The 15,632-nt window shown below is 47.0% G+C and overlaps 1 protein-coding gene across 1 annotated transcript in view; it reads left to right on the plus strand.

Annotated features, from left to right (window-relative positions):
• Positions 1 to 15,632, plus strand: part of STS (steroid sulfatase) — a 156,008-nt gene that overhangs the window by 77,777 nt on the left and 62,599 nt on the right. The window contains exon 6 of the mRNA XM_065915792.1: positions 10,365 to 10,501. Within this exon, the coding sequence (XP_065771864.1) occupies positions 10,365 to 10,501 (137 nt within the window). The remainder of the gene's footprint in view (positions 1 to 10,364; positions 10,502 to 15,632) is intronic.

Below are 15,632 nucleotides of genomic sequence, written 5' to 3' on the forward strand. Positions count from 1 at the left end.
AACCATGCCCACGAGTGACATTTCTGGATCATGTGATAGTTTTATTTTTAATTTTTTTAAAGGAATGTCCATATTGTTCTCCATAGTGGCTGCACAAATTCACATTCCCCCCCACAGTGTAGGAGGGTTGCCTCTCTCCACACCCTCTCCTGCATTTATTATTTGTAGACTTTTTGTTTGTCTGTTTAACTTTTTGCCATGCTGCATGGCATGTGGGATATAAGTTTCCCGACCGGGGATCAAACACGCACCTCCTGCATTGGAGGCACAGAGTCTTAACCACTAGACTACCAGGGAAGTCCCTATTTGTAGACTTTTTGATGCTGGCTGTTCTGACTGGCATCAGGTAGTACCTCATTGCAGTTTGAGTTTACATTTTTCTAATAGTTAGTTGTCCAGCCAGTTTATCTTGGTTTTACTGAGGTTTCTGCAATTTTCTTCCAGAACTCAATGTGTAGGATATTCTAGCAAAACCATAGTTGGTGGTTGTGGGTACTGAGTTACTTTTAAAGTGTTTTGTCTTCAAAGGGGGGTGATTCCAATGCATGAGTTTGGCCAAAAAGTTCATTTTGGATTTTTCTGTGACATCTTAGGCTTCCCTGATAGCTCAGTTGGTAAAGAATCCGCCTGAAATGCAGGAGACCCCACTTCGATTCCTGGGTCGGGAAGATCTGCTGGAGAAGGGATAGGCTACCCACTCCAGTATTCTTGGGCTTCCCTTGTAGCTCAGACGGTAAAGAATCTGTCTGCAATGTGGGAGACATGGGTTCCATCCCTGGGTTGGGAAGATCCCCTGGAGAAGGGAATGGCTACCCACTCCAGTATTCTAGCCTGGAGAATTCCATGGACTGTATAGTGACATCTTAACAAAAAACCCAAATGAACCCAAATACCTGTTGCCCATGTTGGAGTAATATTAGTGAAAAAACTACCATGTGTGTGCCACAGTGCCCTTCATAAGAAACTTCTGATGTGCATTATCTGAAGACTGAAAGATTTAAAAAGCATCTAGGTTAGCTGCTTTCTCATTTTTTTTTTAATTTCTTTTTTCTCTCTGAGCTGTATTTGTTAAAAACTTTTGAAATTAATTAATTTTGAAATATAGTTATACAATATAATGCTAAGTGTCAGGTATACAACATGGTGATTTTCCATTTAAATACGTTACGAAAAAATGACCGTAATAGGTCTAATAAAGTTATGTCCCAATAAAAGTTATTATTGCATTAAAAAAGAAGCATCTAGGTAAAAGCATTTTTGGGTAACATGGTTCTCTCTATTAGAGAAGATATCTAATTGCTTTGCTGAATTGTTGGATTTAAGAATCTTGAGAGAATCATCTTAATGTGGCACCAGAGAACCATAATGAGTGGTGACACTACCACATTTATAAAAACTTTTTTCAAGGATCTGAAGGCACATAAATGTGTTATTTCTTTCACCAGAATATCCTGACAAATTTAAGCAGCTCTCACCACCTTTATGGGGCTTCTGTGTTGGCTCAGTGGTAAAGAATCTGCCTGCCTATGTAGGTGACATGGGTTCAATCCCCGGGTCGGGAAGATCCCCTGGAGAAGAGGATGGGAACCCACTCCAGTATTCTTGCATGGAGAATCCCATGGACGGAGGAGTGCGATGGGCTGCAGTCCATGGGGTCGCAAAGGATAGGACACGACTTCACAACTGAACAACAGCTACCTTTATGACACGTAGATTCAGGGCTAGTCAGTAACAGAAGGATAACATACTAGCACAGACAGTGTTTGTGAAATTTATTCAGATTCTTTTGAGTCCAGATTTTCCGATCGACCCCAGTGCCTTCTTTCCATGCACTGATGTAAAGGACAGTTTGTGGGCATACAACTTACCCTGGGTTCCACTCGTCAAAGGCTATGAGGAAAAGGATTCAGACTTTCATTGCTAAAATTTATATTCTCTCTCTGAGCCTCATGGCTGGAATGATTTATCAGTCAGTCAGTTCAGTGCAGTCACTCCGTTGTGTCTGACTCTTTGGGACCCCACAGACCGCAGCACGCCGGGCCTCCCTGTTCATCACCAACTTCTGGAGCTTGCTCAAACTCATGCCTATCAAGTTGGTGATGCCATCCAACCATCTCATCCTCTGTCGTCCCCTTCTCCTCCTGCCTTCAGTCTTTCCCAGCATCAGGGTCTTTTCCAGTGAGTCAGCTCTTCCCATCAGGTGGACAAAGGATTGGAGTTTCAGCTTCAGCATCAGTCCTTCCAATGATTTGTAGTCAAGCGTTTGTTTTCGAGATGCTGACTTGAGATGTGAAGCCTCTGATGACGGGGCGCCAGGGGCTGATGCTCTCATGGGTTTGTGATGGTCCCAGGTGAGTTCTACCTGGACGAATGTAGGTGCGTGCCCCTGCATTACAAACCTGTTTCCAAGTCGAGGAGAGTGATGGTGTGGGATATATAACCATGCAGTTCACGACCCCTCACCCTAACTTACTCTTTTGGGGATAGAATTTGTCTTGGGAAGATGCATCTCCTGTTAGGGACGTAGTTTATCAGCTCTTCGTGTGTTGTTTTGTGTGTTTTTTTTTGGCCGCCTTGCGCCTTAGTTGTGGCACATGGGATTTTTCCTTGTGTTGTGCGAGCTGGGTACTTGTGGACCTCATACTTAGTTGCTCTGCAGCCTGTGGGATCTTAGTTCCCTGACCAGGGATCCATCCCATGTCTCCTGCTTTCAAAGATGGATTCCTAACTACAGGACCACGAGGGAAGTCCCACACCATATGTTTTCAGCTCGATAAGTCACAGGTCATCGTAAACACACTTAGTTGAGGCATGTAGCATCTTCGATCTTTAGTTGGGGCACGTGGATCTTTAGTTGAGTCATGCACACTCTTAGTTGCCGTATGTGGGATATAGTTCCCTGACCAAGCAGCAAACAAACCCAGGCCCCCTGCATTGGAAAGGCGGAGTGTTAGTCACTGGACCGCCAGGGGAAGTCCCCTCCCTCACCTCTTACCTGGTACAAAAGGACGCTGGGAGATGAGGGACGAGAGGTCTTCTTGTGGAGGAATCTGAGGCTCAGAAGTTGAGAGTGATAGCCAAAGCCACACAAGCACACGGTCCATAGAGGAGTAAAGCCCACATCTAACTCGCTGAGGGCTCTCCCGAGTGGCCTGTAACAAGCTTGATGCCTTCTCTGCTTCTGCAGTGACTGCAGACTTTCCAACAAGGTCTGAGTGTGGATTATCTGGAAGAGTTCAACACCCGACAGAATTCAACTTCCGTGCTCCAAATGTATGAGGCCAGGTCCCAGTCCCCAGTAGGGGACCACACCTGGGAATTCTTTGATAAGCTCATGTTTATAGTCCAGGCCTTAGGGCTTCCTAGGTGGCGCTAGTGGTAAAGAACCTGCCTGCAGGTACAGGAGACGTAAGAGTTTGCAGGTTCAGTCCCTGGGTGGGGAAGATCCCCTGGAGGACGGCATGACAGCCCACTCCAGTATTCTTGCCTGGAGAATCCCATGGACAGAGGAGCGTGGTGGGCTACAGTCCATGGGGTCACAGAGAGTCGGACAAAAGTGAAGCAATTTAGTACAGCACAGCACAGATATCTATATGTGGAGAGACATAAATCATCTGTCCGAGAGACAGAAATCTCAGACGAATAAAATATCTCAGCTATATCTACATAAATGTCTATATACCTGTCTCTTTGTATATATGTTTTATGAAACACAAGACATATCTGAAAATGAGCTTCAGTGAAAATGGTTAGGATAAATTTTACTTCTCGTTATATACTTTAAAGATATATATATATATATAAAATCAGAAGTAAAATACATCCTAACCATTTTCATTGATTATATATATATTTAAAGTGTATAATGAGTAGTAAAATACATTCTAACCATTTTCATTGATTATATATATAAAGTGTATAATGAGTAGTAAAATACATCCTAACCATTTTCATTGATTATAAAGTATATAATGAGAAGTAAAATATATACTAACCATTTTTATTGATTTTATATATATACATCTTTAAAGTGTATTAACGAGAGGTAAAACGTATAGTAACGATTTTCACTGAAGCTCATTTCCGGATGTGTCTTGTGTGGCTGTTGCTTTGGAGCAGAGGGATCTTGGGATGATTTTATTAGTTTAAATAAGAATGTTAGCCAAAAAGGAAGAGGGGCCATATTGATTTTAATTCACAGAGAGAAGAGTCAATCAGATGCAAGGTTAAGGGCAACACACGGGGACATACACACACATGTGTAGAAGTGGAAACTGAAAGTTGCCCAGGCATGTCCAACTCGTTGCAACCCCATGGACTATACAGCCCATGGAATTCTCCAGGCCAGAATCCTGGAGTGGGTAGCCTTTCCCTTCTCCAGGGGATCTTCCCAACCCAGGGATCGAACACAGGTCTCCCACATTGCAGCCAGATTCTTTACCAGCTGAGCTATCAGGGAAGCAACAAAAGTGAATAAATAAATAAAGATTTGTCTTGTTACTTTGCCAACAAAGGTCCATCTAGTCAAGGCTATGGTTTTTCCAGCAGTCATGTATAGATGTGAGAGTTGGACTCTGAAGAAAGCTGAGCGCCGAAGAATTGATACTTTTGAACTGTGGTGTTGGAGAAGACTCTTGAGAGTCCTTTGGACTGCAAGGAGATTCAACCAGTCCATCCTAAAGGAAATCAGTCCTGAATATTCACTGGAAGGACTGATGTTGAAGCTGAAACTCCAATACTTTTGGCCACCTAATGTGAAGAGCTGACTCACTGGAAGAGACCCTGATGCTGGGAAAGATTGAGGGCGGGAGGAGAAGGGGACGACAGAGGATGGATGAGAGGGTTGGATGGCATCACCGACTCGATGGACATGAGTTTGAGTAAACTGCGGAAGTTGGTGAAGGACAGGGAGGCCTGGCGTGCTGCAGTCTGTGGGGTCACAAAGAGTCGGACACGACTGAGCGACTGAACTGAACTGAGGTATCTTGTTTCAGTAAGGTAGATGCTACTTGTCTGGTGTGTTTTCCTGGAATGATCCCTCCAAGGGGCTACGCCCCTACGCTCTGCTGTACCCATGCACCCCAAACCTTTTAGGGCCCTCTTGAGTGGTTGGCATCCTTTGCTCAACCATAGTGCCTCTTGCTGCTTCCAGAGCAAGTCATGATGAACCCGTGGGCTAGGAGGTCCCCACCTGCAATGTCCCCAGAGACAGCCTGTGGGGACCCTTGCATCCACTTAACCAGGGCCTGCTCCAGAGTGGAAGGAGGGGAGCAGAGAGTGGACAGTGACTCTAATCACTTTGTCGTGAGTCTGTCTTCACTGCCCAGGGACCCAAGGGGCCTCGGGTAAGACTTGGAGGAGGCAGAAGAAGATGACAAGAAACAAGAGGAAGAGGAGGAAGTGGGAGACCAGAAGAAGGAAGGGAAGAATGAGGAGAAGGAAAAAAAAATCAAGAAGATGAAGCAGCAACAGGAGGAGAAGAAAAAGTAAAACCAGAACTCACGCTTGGAACTCAGGCTTCTTACTATCAGCTGGCCTCTTGCAACAGTTTCAATTGCTACATCTTTCCCAAGTGGCGCTAGTGGTGAAGAATCCGCCTGCAACACGGGAGACCTGGGTTCAATCCCTGGGTGGGGAAGATCCCCTGGAGAAGGGCGTGGCAACCCACTCCAGTCTTCTTGCCTGGCACATCCCAGGGACAGAGGAACCTGGCGGGCTACAGCCCATGGGGATCGCAGAGGGTCAGCCACGACTTAGCAACTAACACTTTCTTTCCTATTGCCTGAAGCATAAAGACATTTGACCTTTTTTTTTTTTTGGTTTCCAACAGACATTCGATACTTTCCAGTCTCTGGGTTAGAATACTTAACAAATGAATGCCGGGTGATTTAAAACCGGAAACATCAAATTTTCCATCCTTGATTTCTGGGGGCGGAAGTGGGCACTTATGGCTGAACTCCGGCACTTTGAAGTTCAGATGGGCGTGCCAGGGTCAGCCCCATCGTGGACGATGTCCATAGTCGGTCCTCAGAGTCTACTTGTGAATGCAAAGCCATAGGCTCTATTGCAACAGTCCCCAAACCTTTTCCGCCCCCGGGGGCCGGTTTCATGGAAGACAGTTTTTCCAGGGACTGGGGGCCGTAGAGTGGTTTGAGGATGCCTCATGCGTGTTTCCTTCATTGTGTAGTTTATTTCTATTGTGATTGCATCGGCTCTACCTCAGATCGTCAGGCGCTAGACCCTGGATGCTGGGGACCCCTGATCTGTAGGAATAATACAGAGTCACAGGCAGGGCTGTCTGTGAAAGGATCCTCTCACAGACAGAGCCCGTCGGGACGCTTGACAGATGAGGCCGTTCTGGGGAAGCTGAGTTTCTTGTTGTAGCTGGAGGGACGCCCGCAGAACTGAAAATCAGAGCATTATCTGAAATCTCGTTACACAGGCTGACCTTGAGACCCGGGGATCTGTATCTTCTCCCTCTGTTTTTGTGGGGAAGAGGTGGCTGGCATGATTTTCCTGTCTTCAGGTTTTTTTTTTTTAATTATTATTATTATTATTATTTTTAACTTTTAGTTTTTGGGTGCACCATGCAGCAGAAGGTATCTTAGTTGCCTGACCAGGGATTGAGCCCATACTGTTTGCATTGGAAGCATGGAGTCCTTAATCACCTGGATCACCAGAGTAGTCCACCCAGTCTTCCTTTTTAATGTTTAAGATGTATCTTCATTGTTCTGTGGTTCTGAAAATGGCATGTGCTACTCTGAAAAACATGAAAGTGGTATAAAGATGTAAAAAAGCTGGGGAGTTTAAATTGTTGGCACTGTTTACTTCTCAAGTATTGGGCTTCCTATAATAGTGTGTGTGTGTGTTTGCGCGTGTGGTCACTCAGTCATGTCCGACTCTGTGGTCCCGTGGACTGCGGCCCACCAGGCTCCTCTGTCCATGGGATTCTCCAGGCAAGAATACTGGAGTGGGCTGCCATGCCCTCCTCCAGGGGATCTTCCCCACCCAGGGATCCAACCCGGGTCTCCTGCTTTACAGGCAGATTCTTTACCCCTGTGCCATTGGGAAGCCCCACGAGTGGTATCTTTCAGGTAGTATAAAAATCTATATAGATGATTTTTGGTTTTAAAAACTTGACACTTTTCTAGTGGTCCAGTGGTTAAGACTTTGCCTTCCAAGCCAAGGCGTGTGGGGTGCGATCCCTGCTCAGGGACCGCTGATCCCACATGCCTCGTGACCGGAAAAAAAAAAAAAAAACAAAAACAACCCCAGCATAAAACAGAAGCAATATTTGTAGGGTGTGATCCCTGGTCAGGGAGGTCAGATTCCACATGCCTCTTGACCAGAAAAAAAACAAACAAACCCCAGCATAAAACAGAAGCAATATTTGTAGGGTGTGATCCCTGGTCAGGGAGGTCAGATTCCACATGCCTCGTGACCAGAAAAAAAAAAAAAATCACAGCATAAATCAGAAGCAATATTGTAGCAAAGTTAATAAAGACATTAAAAATTGTCCACATCAAAAAAAAATCTGTTAAAAAATTAAAAGTGTATTCTGAGGTGTGTTGGAATGAAGAGCCTGGGAAACCATGCTTTGAAGAGCTCGGGTTATGTCTCCGCCACCGTCCACTTCCGTATCTGAACAGCGAGGCTGGGGGGGATCGTGGCTCGGACACAGGCAGATTTATGGAAAGTGCTCACAGACGCTGATGCACGGCAGGAACTTTGCACGCTGTCTCCAGGAGCGGGTTCTGACCGCCGCCAGCTTGAAGGTCACGCTCCTGGTCTTATCCATCCTCTGATATGATCGGTCACAGCACTTTAAGCAGCTCAGACCAACCAACTCTGAATGGTCTCCTCTGGACTTTGGGTGGCTGATGGCTGGGCATGGTCCATCCTGGCTTGATATTCTGAGTGCCTGGTGCTGCGTGGGTGGAGTTAGTTGCCAGAGGCTTCGGTGGATGAAATGAACAATGGGACGTGTCCATCTGCGAGTGCAGAGTGTTGTTCACCTGAACTCCGGCTGGCTGACTGTTGTTATCGCTGTCTGGTTTATGGTTGTGGTTCAGTCGCTCAGCCGTGTCCGACTCTTTGCGACCCCATGGGCTGCAGCATGCCAGGCTTCCCTGTCCTTCACCCTCTCTTTGTTTATACCTTAGTCCGATTGCCAGCTTTTGATGGCCTTCGGAAGCCATCCATCAGTCAGTCAGTCAGTTCAGTCACTCAGTCGTGTCTGACTCTTTGCGACCCCATGGACTGCAGCACGCCAGGCCTCCCTGTCCATCACCAACTCCCGGAGTTTACTCAGACTCATGCCCATCGAGTCGGTGATGCCATCCAGCCATCTCATCCTCTGTCGTCCCCTTCTCCTCCTGCCCCCAACCCCTCCCAGCATCAGGGTCTTTTCCAATGAGTAGACATCTGTATTTGCATTCCGATTATTCCCCATGCTGATAGAAATGGGAACGCTCAGTGATTAATAAAGCTCAGACTCTCAGAAGAGGTTGCTTTGCCTGGTGGCTCAGATGGTAAAGAAACTGCCTGAAATGCGGGAGACCCAGGTTCAATCCCTGGGTCGGGAAGATCCCCTGGAGGAGGAAATGGCAACCTGCTCCAGTATTCTTGCTTGGAGAATCCCATGGACAGAGGAGCCTGGCGGTTATAGTCCATGAGGTTGCAGAGTCAGAAAGAGTCAGACACGATTGACACTTTCTCAGAAGAGGAATAAACTATGCAAGACCTTTGTGCCAGGCAGGAAAAGAATTACACTGTAGCTGTCTTCCTGCCTGGATTTCACTCCCGCCTGAGGACAGGGTGTAAATCTTTGTGATTCTCAGATTGGCATGATCCTGGGTTGCTGGCAAGGTGCAGAGAGCCGCCTTCTGTATTTGTAACAAATAGAGAGAGGGCGTGTAGCAGCCGAAAAGTTCTATCTCTTCACACAACCTGCCTGGCTGGAAGCAGTAAATTTTCAAAAGAGTTGTTTACTGAAGTGCTTCAGCTAATAAAAAAAAAAATGGAGTGAAGCTGTTATGGGGAGATCTCCCTCTTGCCAGCTTGCTCAATTGTTCATTTAGTTTTCAAGGTCATAGAGAGGAAGAGAGATGGGACTGTGAGGATCTTTTCCTGCCATCTCTCTGGAAGGACAGCTGAGCATAGTTTCTAAAAGAAAGTGCAAGTCACTCAGTCTTGTCCAACTCTTTGCAGCCCCATGGATTGTGCAGTCCGTGGAATTCTCCAGGCCAGAATACCGGAGTGGGTAATTTAGTCGCTCAGACATATCCAACTCTTGCAACCCAATGGACTGTAGCCCGCCAGGCTCCTCTGTCCATGGGATTCTCCGGGCAAGAATACTGGAGTGGGTTGCCTCTCCTGTGTCCAGGGGATATTTGTTCGTCCCAACAAGCAAGCTGTCCATCACACCCGAGGATGTGAGCAGGGCAGAATGACCGATCTGTCCAGCCTACATTCCCCAGGCTCCTCTGATAACACCTCTGTTCCCAGGGGGGAAATCCTCACGGTTGGATTTCATTTTTGCAAGCTGGATATTTCTCTTCTTCTTTTAACCAAGGGGGGAAATTCTCACAGTTTGATTTTTGACTTTTGCAAGCTGGATATTTCCCTTCTTCTTTTTTTTAACCAAGGGGGGAAATCCTCACAGTCTGATTTTACTTTTGCAAGCTGGATATTTCTCTTCTTCTTCTTTTTTAACTAAGGGGGAAATCCTCCCAGTCTGATTTTACTTCAGCAAGCTGGATATTTCTCTTCTTTTTTTTAACCAAGGTGGGAAATCCTCACGGTCTGATTTTACTTTTGCAAGCTGGATATTTCTCTTCTTTTTTTTTAACTAAGGGGGAAATCCTCACAGTGTGATTTTACTTCAGCAAGCTGGATATTTCTCTTCTTTTTTTTAACCAAGGGGGGAATTCCTCACAGTCTGATTTTACTTTTGCAAACTGGATATTTCTCTTCTTCTTTTTTATAATCAAGGGGGGAAATCCTCACAGTCTGATTTTGCTTTTGCAAACTGGATATTTCTCTTCTTCGTTTTTTTTAACTAAGGGGGGAAATCCTCACGGTCTGATTTTACTTTTGCAAGCTGGATATTTCTCTTCTTCTTTTTTTTAACTAAGGGGGGGAAATCCTCACAGTCTGATTTTATTTTTGCAAGTTGGATATTTCTCTTCTTATTTTTTTTAACTAAGGGGGGAAATCCTCACAGTCTGATTTTACTTTTGCAAGCTGGATATTTCCCTTCTTTTTTTTTAACCAAGGGAATAAGCGTTTTCACTTTCAGAATGAAACAGCAGTAACAAACGGCATCCAACGTGTTTATTTTGCCCTTGGCTTTTTTTTTTCAGCAATGCCGAGACCCCTTTCCTGCTAGTCCTGTCTTTCCTCCACGTGCACACGGCTCTCTTCTCTTCGAAGGACTTTGCCGGCAAAAGTAAACACGGCCCCTATGGGGATGCCGCTGAGGAGATGGATTGGAGCGTCGGTATGTATCCCTGCATCTTCCCTCTGTAGGCTTCCCGGGTCTTCAGTCTGCACTTCAGACGTGGCTGCGAATTTTCCTGCCTCCTAGCTTATTTCTGCTGAGAGTCTGCCTGTGTGTCTGATACCATTAGAGACAGCATGTGCTTCTTTTTTTTTGTTTTGTCTTTTGTGTTCCAAAAAAAAAGTCACCAAACACTTAAGTGTGGCGGGTAAAGTGAAAGTGTCAGTCGCTCAGTCGTGTCCGACTCTTTGTGACTCCATGGACTGTAGCCCACCAGGCTCCTCCATCCGGGGGATTCTCCAGGCAAGAATACTGGAGTGGGTAGCCATTTCCTCCTCCAGGGGGTCTTCCCAATTCAGAGATCAAACAACAGGTAAACAGTATATATATATATATATTTTTCCCCCAATTATTTTTATTAGTTGGAGGCTAATGACTTTACAATATTGTAGTGGTTTTTCCCATACATTGACATGAATCAGCCATGGATTTACATGAGTTCCCCATCCTGAACCCCCCTCCCACCTCCCTCCCCATCCCATCCCTCTGGGTCTTCTCACTGCACCAGCCCTGAGCACTTGTCTCATGCATCCAACCTGGACTGGCGATCTGTTTCACCCTTGATAATATACCTGTTTCAATGCTGTTTTCTCAGATCATCCCACAACCAGCATATTTAAAAGCATCTTAACCCCGGGTGTGGTTGAGGTTGCCAGTGGATATAGCGCCAGGGAGTCTGGGTCTGTGGGCTGGTGATCAAAGAGATGAATGAAGGAAAAAGAGTCAACATTTATTCGTTCCTCCCGTTGCTCTCTTTTTATGTATTTATTTTAATTTTTGGCTGCTCTGGGTCTTCATTGCTGTGCATCGACTTTCTCCAGTTGGGGCGAGTGAGGGCTGCTCCCTAATTGAGGGTCCCGGGCATCTCATTGCGATACCTTCAGTAACCTTTCGGAGAGGGCAATGGTACCCCACTCCAGTACTCTTGCCTGGGAAATCCCATAGATGGAGGAGCCTGGTGGACTGCAGTCCATGTGGTCTCGAGGAGTCGGACACGACTGAGCGACTTCACTTTCACTTTTCATTTTCATGCATTGGAGAAGGAAATGGCAACCCACTCCAGTGTTCTTGCCTGGAGAATCCCAGGGACAGGGGAGCCTGGTGGGCTGCCATCTGTGGGGTCGCATAGAATCGGACACGACTGAGGCGACTTAGCAGCAGCAGCAGGAACGTTTCGGAGTGAGCAGTGTGGAGCTTGGGGTCAGCAGTTGCTGCATGCCCGCTTCGTTGCCCCGTGGCACGTGGCATCTTCATTCCCCGGCCAGGGATTGAACCCGAGTCCCCTCCCTGCACGGGAAGGCGGATTCTTAATCCCTGGACCGCCGGGGGATTCCCACCGCTGACTCTTAGCAGTTGAATCTGAGCAGCCCTTGTCTCCGGCACAGTGGTGTACAGGGCAGGTTTGGGAGACGGAAGGCTGGCCCCGCAGTCACCGCGGTGGACAGTCTCTCTGCGGTGGCCGTGAGGTCGTCTTCTTCTGGGGATCCCATCAGCCTTTCCCGTGTCTCCTTCTCCCCCGGCTTGTGTGTTTCTTGCTGCTTCTACGAGGATGGCGGGGGTTCCCTGGCTCTCTCTCTGTCCCCCCTCCCTAAAGCCGGTTACCCTATTTCCTGAGTGACGTGGCTTGTCTTCCGGAGCAGCCCGAAAGACTTGCTAGTGAATTTTTCCTTTCTAGAAGATATTTTTTCAATGTGTGTTTCACTTGGCTGCGTTGGGCCTCCCTTGTGACCCTTGTGATTTCAGCTGTGTCATCTGGGTTTTTTTGTTGTTCTTGTTGTTATAGTTCGTGGATTTTCTAGTTGTGGGTGTGGAGACGCAATAGTTGCAGCGAGTGGCCTCAGTTGCTCCACAGCATGTGGGATCTTAGTCCCCCAACCGGGGATCGACACTTGCGTGTCCCCTGCATTGGAAGGCAGATTCTTTACCACCAGACCTCCAGGGATGTCCCGGAGGGGTTTCTGTGTAAACTGTGCCTGGCTCCTCGACATGAAATCATGGTGACTGCGCTTTCTCTTGGGACTTTCCTGATGGCTCAGCGGCTGAAGAATCTGCCTGCGGTGCAGGGAGACACAGGAGACCTGGGTTTGATCCCTGGAGCGGGAGGAACCCCCTGGAGGAGGAAGTGGCAACCCGCTCCAGTATTCTCACCTGGGAAATCCCATGGTCAGAGGAGCCTGGCGGGCTGCAGTCCAGAGGGTTGCAGAGCTGGCCACAGCTGAGTGTGCACACCTGCGCTTTTCTCTTGCACAGCTAAGCAGCCTCCGGCCTTTTCTGCACAGTGCAGGGGAGGCCACAGTGTGTGGGTAAATCAGAGGCATCGAAAATCCGAGAGTTCTGGACTTCTCATTCAGTCCCTGCATGCTCCAGCCATGTCTTGGGTACTCAGGTCATTGGCTCCTTCTGCACAAAATTGGACAAGAGTCAGACAGCGGCACCGTCAACTGGCCGCTCAAGATTTTCTCCATATTTCCTTTTTTTTCTCCCCCTTTTGCCCCTTCTGTCGTCCTTCGTTTCCTTGCTGTACCCTGAACTCAGCGTTTTTCTCATCGAGATGTTTAGGAGATCCTCGAACGTGGCTGTAGGGTTTTCTTTCTTGCTCTGCGTTACGAGCATATGGAAACTGGTGAGGGTCACCGACCGTGACAATGACAAAAACAACGTTTGTCTCGTTGTTTCATTCAAACCTTGGGAGGAGCATCGTCTTTTGGACAAGGTGACTGCAGCCCTATTCTAGCTTCTAGCTCTTCCCCTATCTGTGTGAGCTTGACAGATGTCTTAAATCTCAGTGACTGATGAGTTCAGACGAAGCAACTTCTGAGTTTCTTTCTAGCCTTCTCTGTAATGCTCCCAGATAGCACAAGTGAGTCAAATGATGAACACGAACTAGGAAAAAGAAAGGCAGCCAGAACATTCTCCCTAATGGGATCGGTGAGAAGAATTCATTGCACTCAGGGCTTTGACATACAGCTCGTACAAGCCCACCTTCTTGCATTTCTGCTTCTTAAAATGTTGCATGTAAATTAGTTTACATTTTCCACACCTTAGTAGTGTAAATCAGTAGAATAGTCCTTCGTAGTGTGAGCCAGAAGAATATTTTATCTCTTTAATGAGTGTTGTATGTTAATGTAACCAGTTTTGTATCCAGCTTTCTGACGTGTCTTGGCTGGCAAGCAGGCTTTTGCTAGTATCATCACACGTATTGATTACTTCTTATTTAATTACATCAACACATATTCCCACCCTCACTCATTAAAAACAAGTCTAACTTCCAAGTGTTTTTCTGCTACTCATCTGTCGTGAGTAAAACGAAGCATGTTTTTTGAATCTTTGAGATCTATAGTAGACCCTGGTATCTTTCTAATAGATGGTTGTGTTCTTCCATTTTTTTTTTTTTTTGCCCCCAAAATAAAATCCTCGCCTTAAGCCATTACATTCATGGCTCAGGATGTTTCTGTTGTTTTACAAACTCAATACCTCTGAGCATTTTGAAGAATATGGCTTCTTTCCAGGAAGACCCTTTCTCTCTCACCGAGAAGGGGAGTCTGGGTGATCGTGTAATAAAATGACAGGGAGGTATCGACTTAAAAGAAACGCCTCAAACACCGTGGGAGGCTGAGCTAGAAGCCATCAAGCAGACCGGCTGGATCTCTGTCCTTTAGACTCTAAAATGCTCTAAAGTTTAGGGCGTTTTCTTTCTAAATGTTTGGACACAGCGTAACTATACAGAGCATACCTTTCCCCTCTGCGAGTTTCTCCATACTCGTAAAAGCATGTTCATAAAAGATCCTTTCTTATTTAATGGTCCGCCACGGCTAATCTCGTCCCACACTGTGGAGCTTGGATGGCTTTATCCTCAGCTCTGTGATCGCTGTTGCTTGTATTGTTATTACGACCCAGAAAGGACGCACCGCAGAGATACGGTGTAAGCTCTACACAGCGGGTTGGTGTCGGCGTTTAGTCGTTAAGTCTTTGTCGGACTCTTTGTGACCCCCTGGACTGTAGCCCGCCAGGCTCCTCTGTCCGTGGGATTCTCCAGGCCAGAATACTGGAGTGGGCTGCCATTTCCTCCTCCAGGGGAATCTTCCCGACCCAGAGATGGGAACCCACATCTCTTACAGCGGGTGGATCCTGTACCGCTAAGCCGCCGGGGAAGCCCTGACGCGAGGCGGCTGGCAGTAAAAGTCCACGAGGGTGGCCGAAATCCTGAAACTCTACCACCACCGTGCAATTTGAGAGGTGGGGAGTGTTCTACTGATCACTGTCTCTGTCTGCGGAGGGCGTGCCCTGCACCTGGTCTTGCCTGCACACGTGTCCCCTCCCTCTGTGATGTCAGCGGTCAGGGCGGTGTTCCTTTTCCATCAGAGTGGTGTGCCGTCCACAGCAAGTCATAGGGAAAGGGTCACCACCTTTAATACATGCCATTTTGTGCCTAATATATGATAAGACCTTGGCTTAACGGAATGTAGAGGTTCCCAAGGGAGTTAAGGTCTGTACAGTCTTAAGCTGTGATTTTTCCAGTGGTCTTGTATGGATGTGAGGTTTGGACCATAAAGAAGGCTGAGCGTGGAAGAATCGATGCTTTCAAACTGTGGTGAAGGCTCTTGAAGGTCCCTTGGACTGCGAGGAGATCCAACCAGTCCATCCTAAAGGAAATCAATCCTGAACATTCATTGGAAGGACTGATGCTGAAGCTGAAGCTCCAATACTTTGGCCACCTGATGCGAAGAGCTGACTCATTGGAAAAGACCTTGATGCTGGGAAAGATTGAGAGCAGGAGGAGAAGGTGACAACAGAGGATGAGATAGCTGGATGGCATCACTGACTCGATGGACATGAATCTGAGCAAGCTCTGGGAGTTGCTGATGGACAGGGAGGCCTGGCGTGCTGCAGTCCGTGGGGTTGCAAAGAGTTGAACGTGACTTAGCAACTGAGGAATAGCAACAAGGGAGTTAAGATTCTTCCAAGTGATTTTGAAATGACCCAGAGGAAGGAGGAATGAATGAATGTCTGGACGGAGGTGCAGTTGACTCTGGAAAGGTTTAGGGACCAGTCCCCATGTATGGCTAGTGGC

This window comes from Muntiacus reevesi, chromosome X, assembly GCF_963930625.1.
Source record: "Muntiacus reevesi chromosome X, mMunRee1.1, whole genome shotgun sequence".
NCBI lineage: Eukaryota > Metazoa > Chordata > Mammalia > Artiodactyla > Cervidae > Muntiacus > Muntiacus reevesi.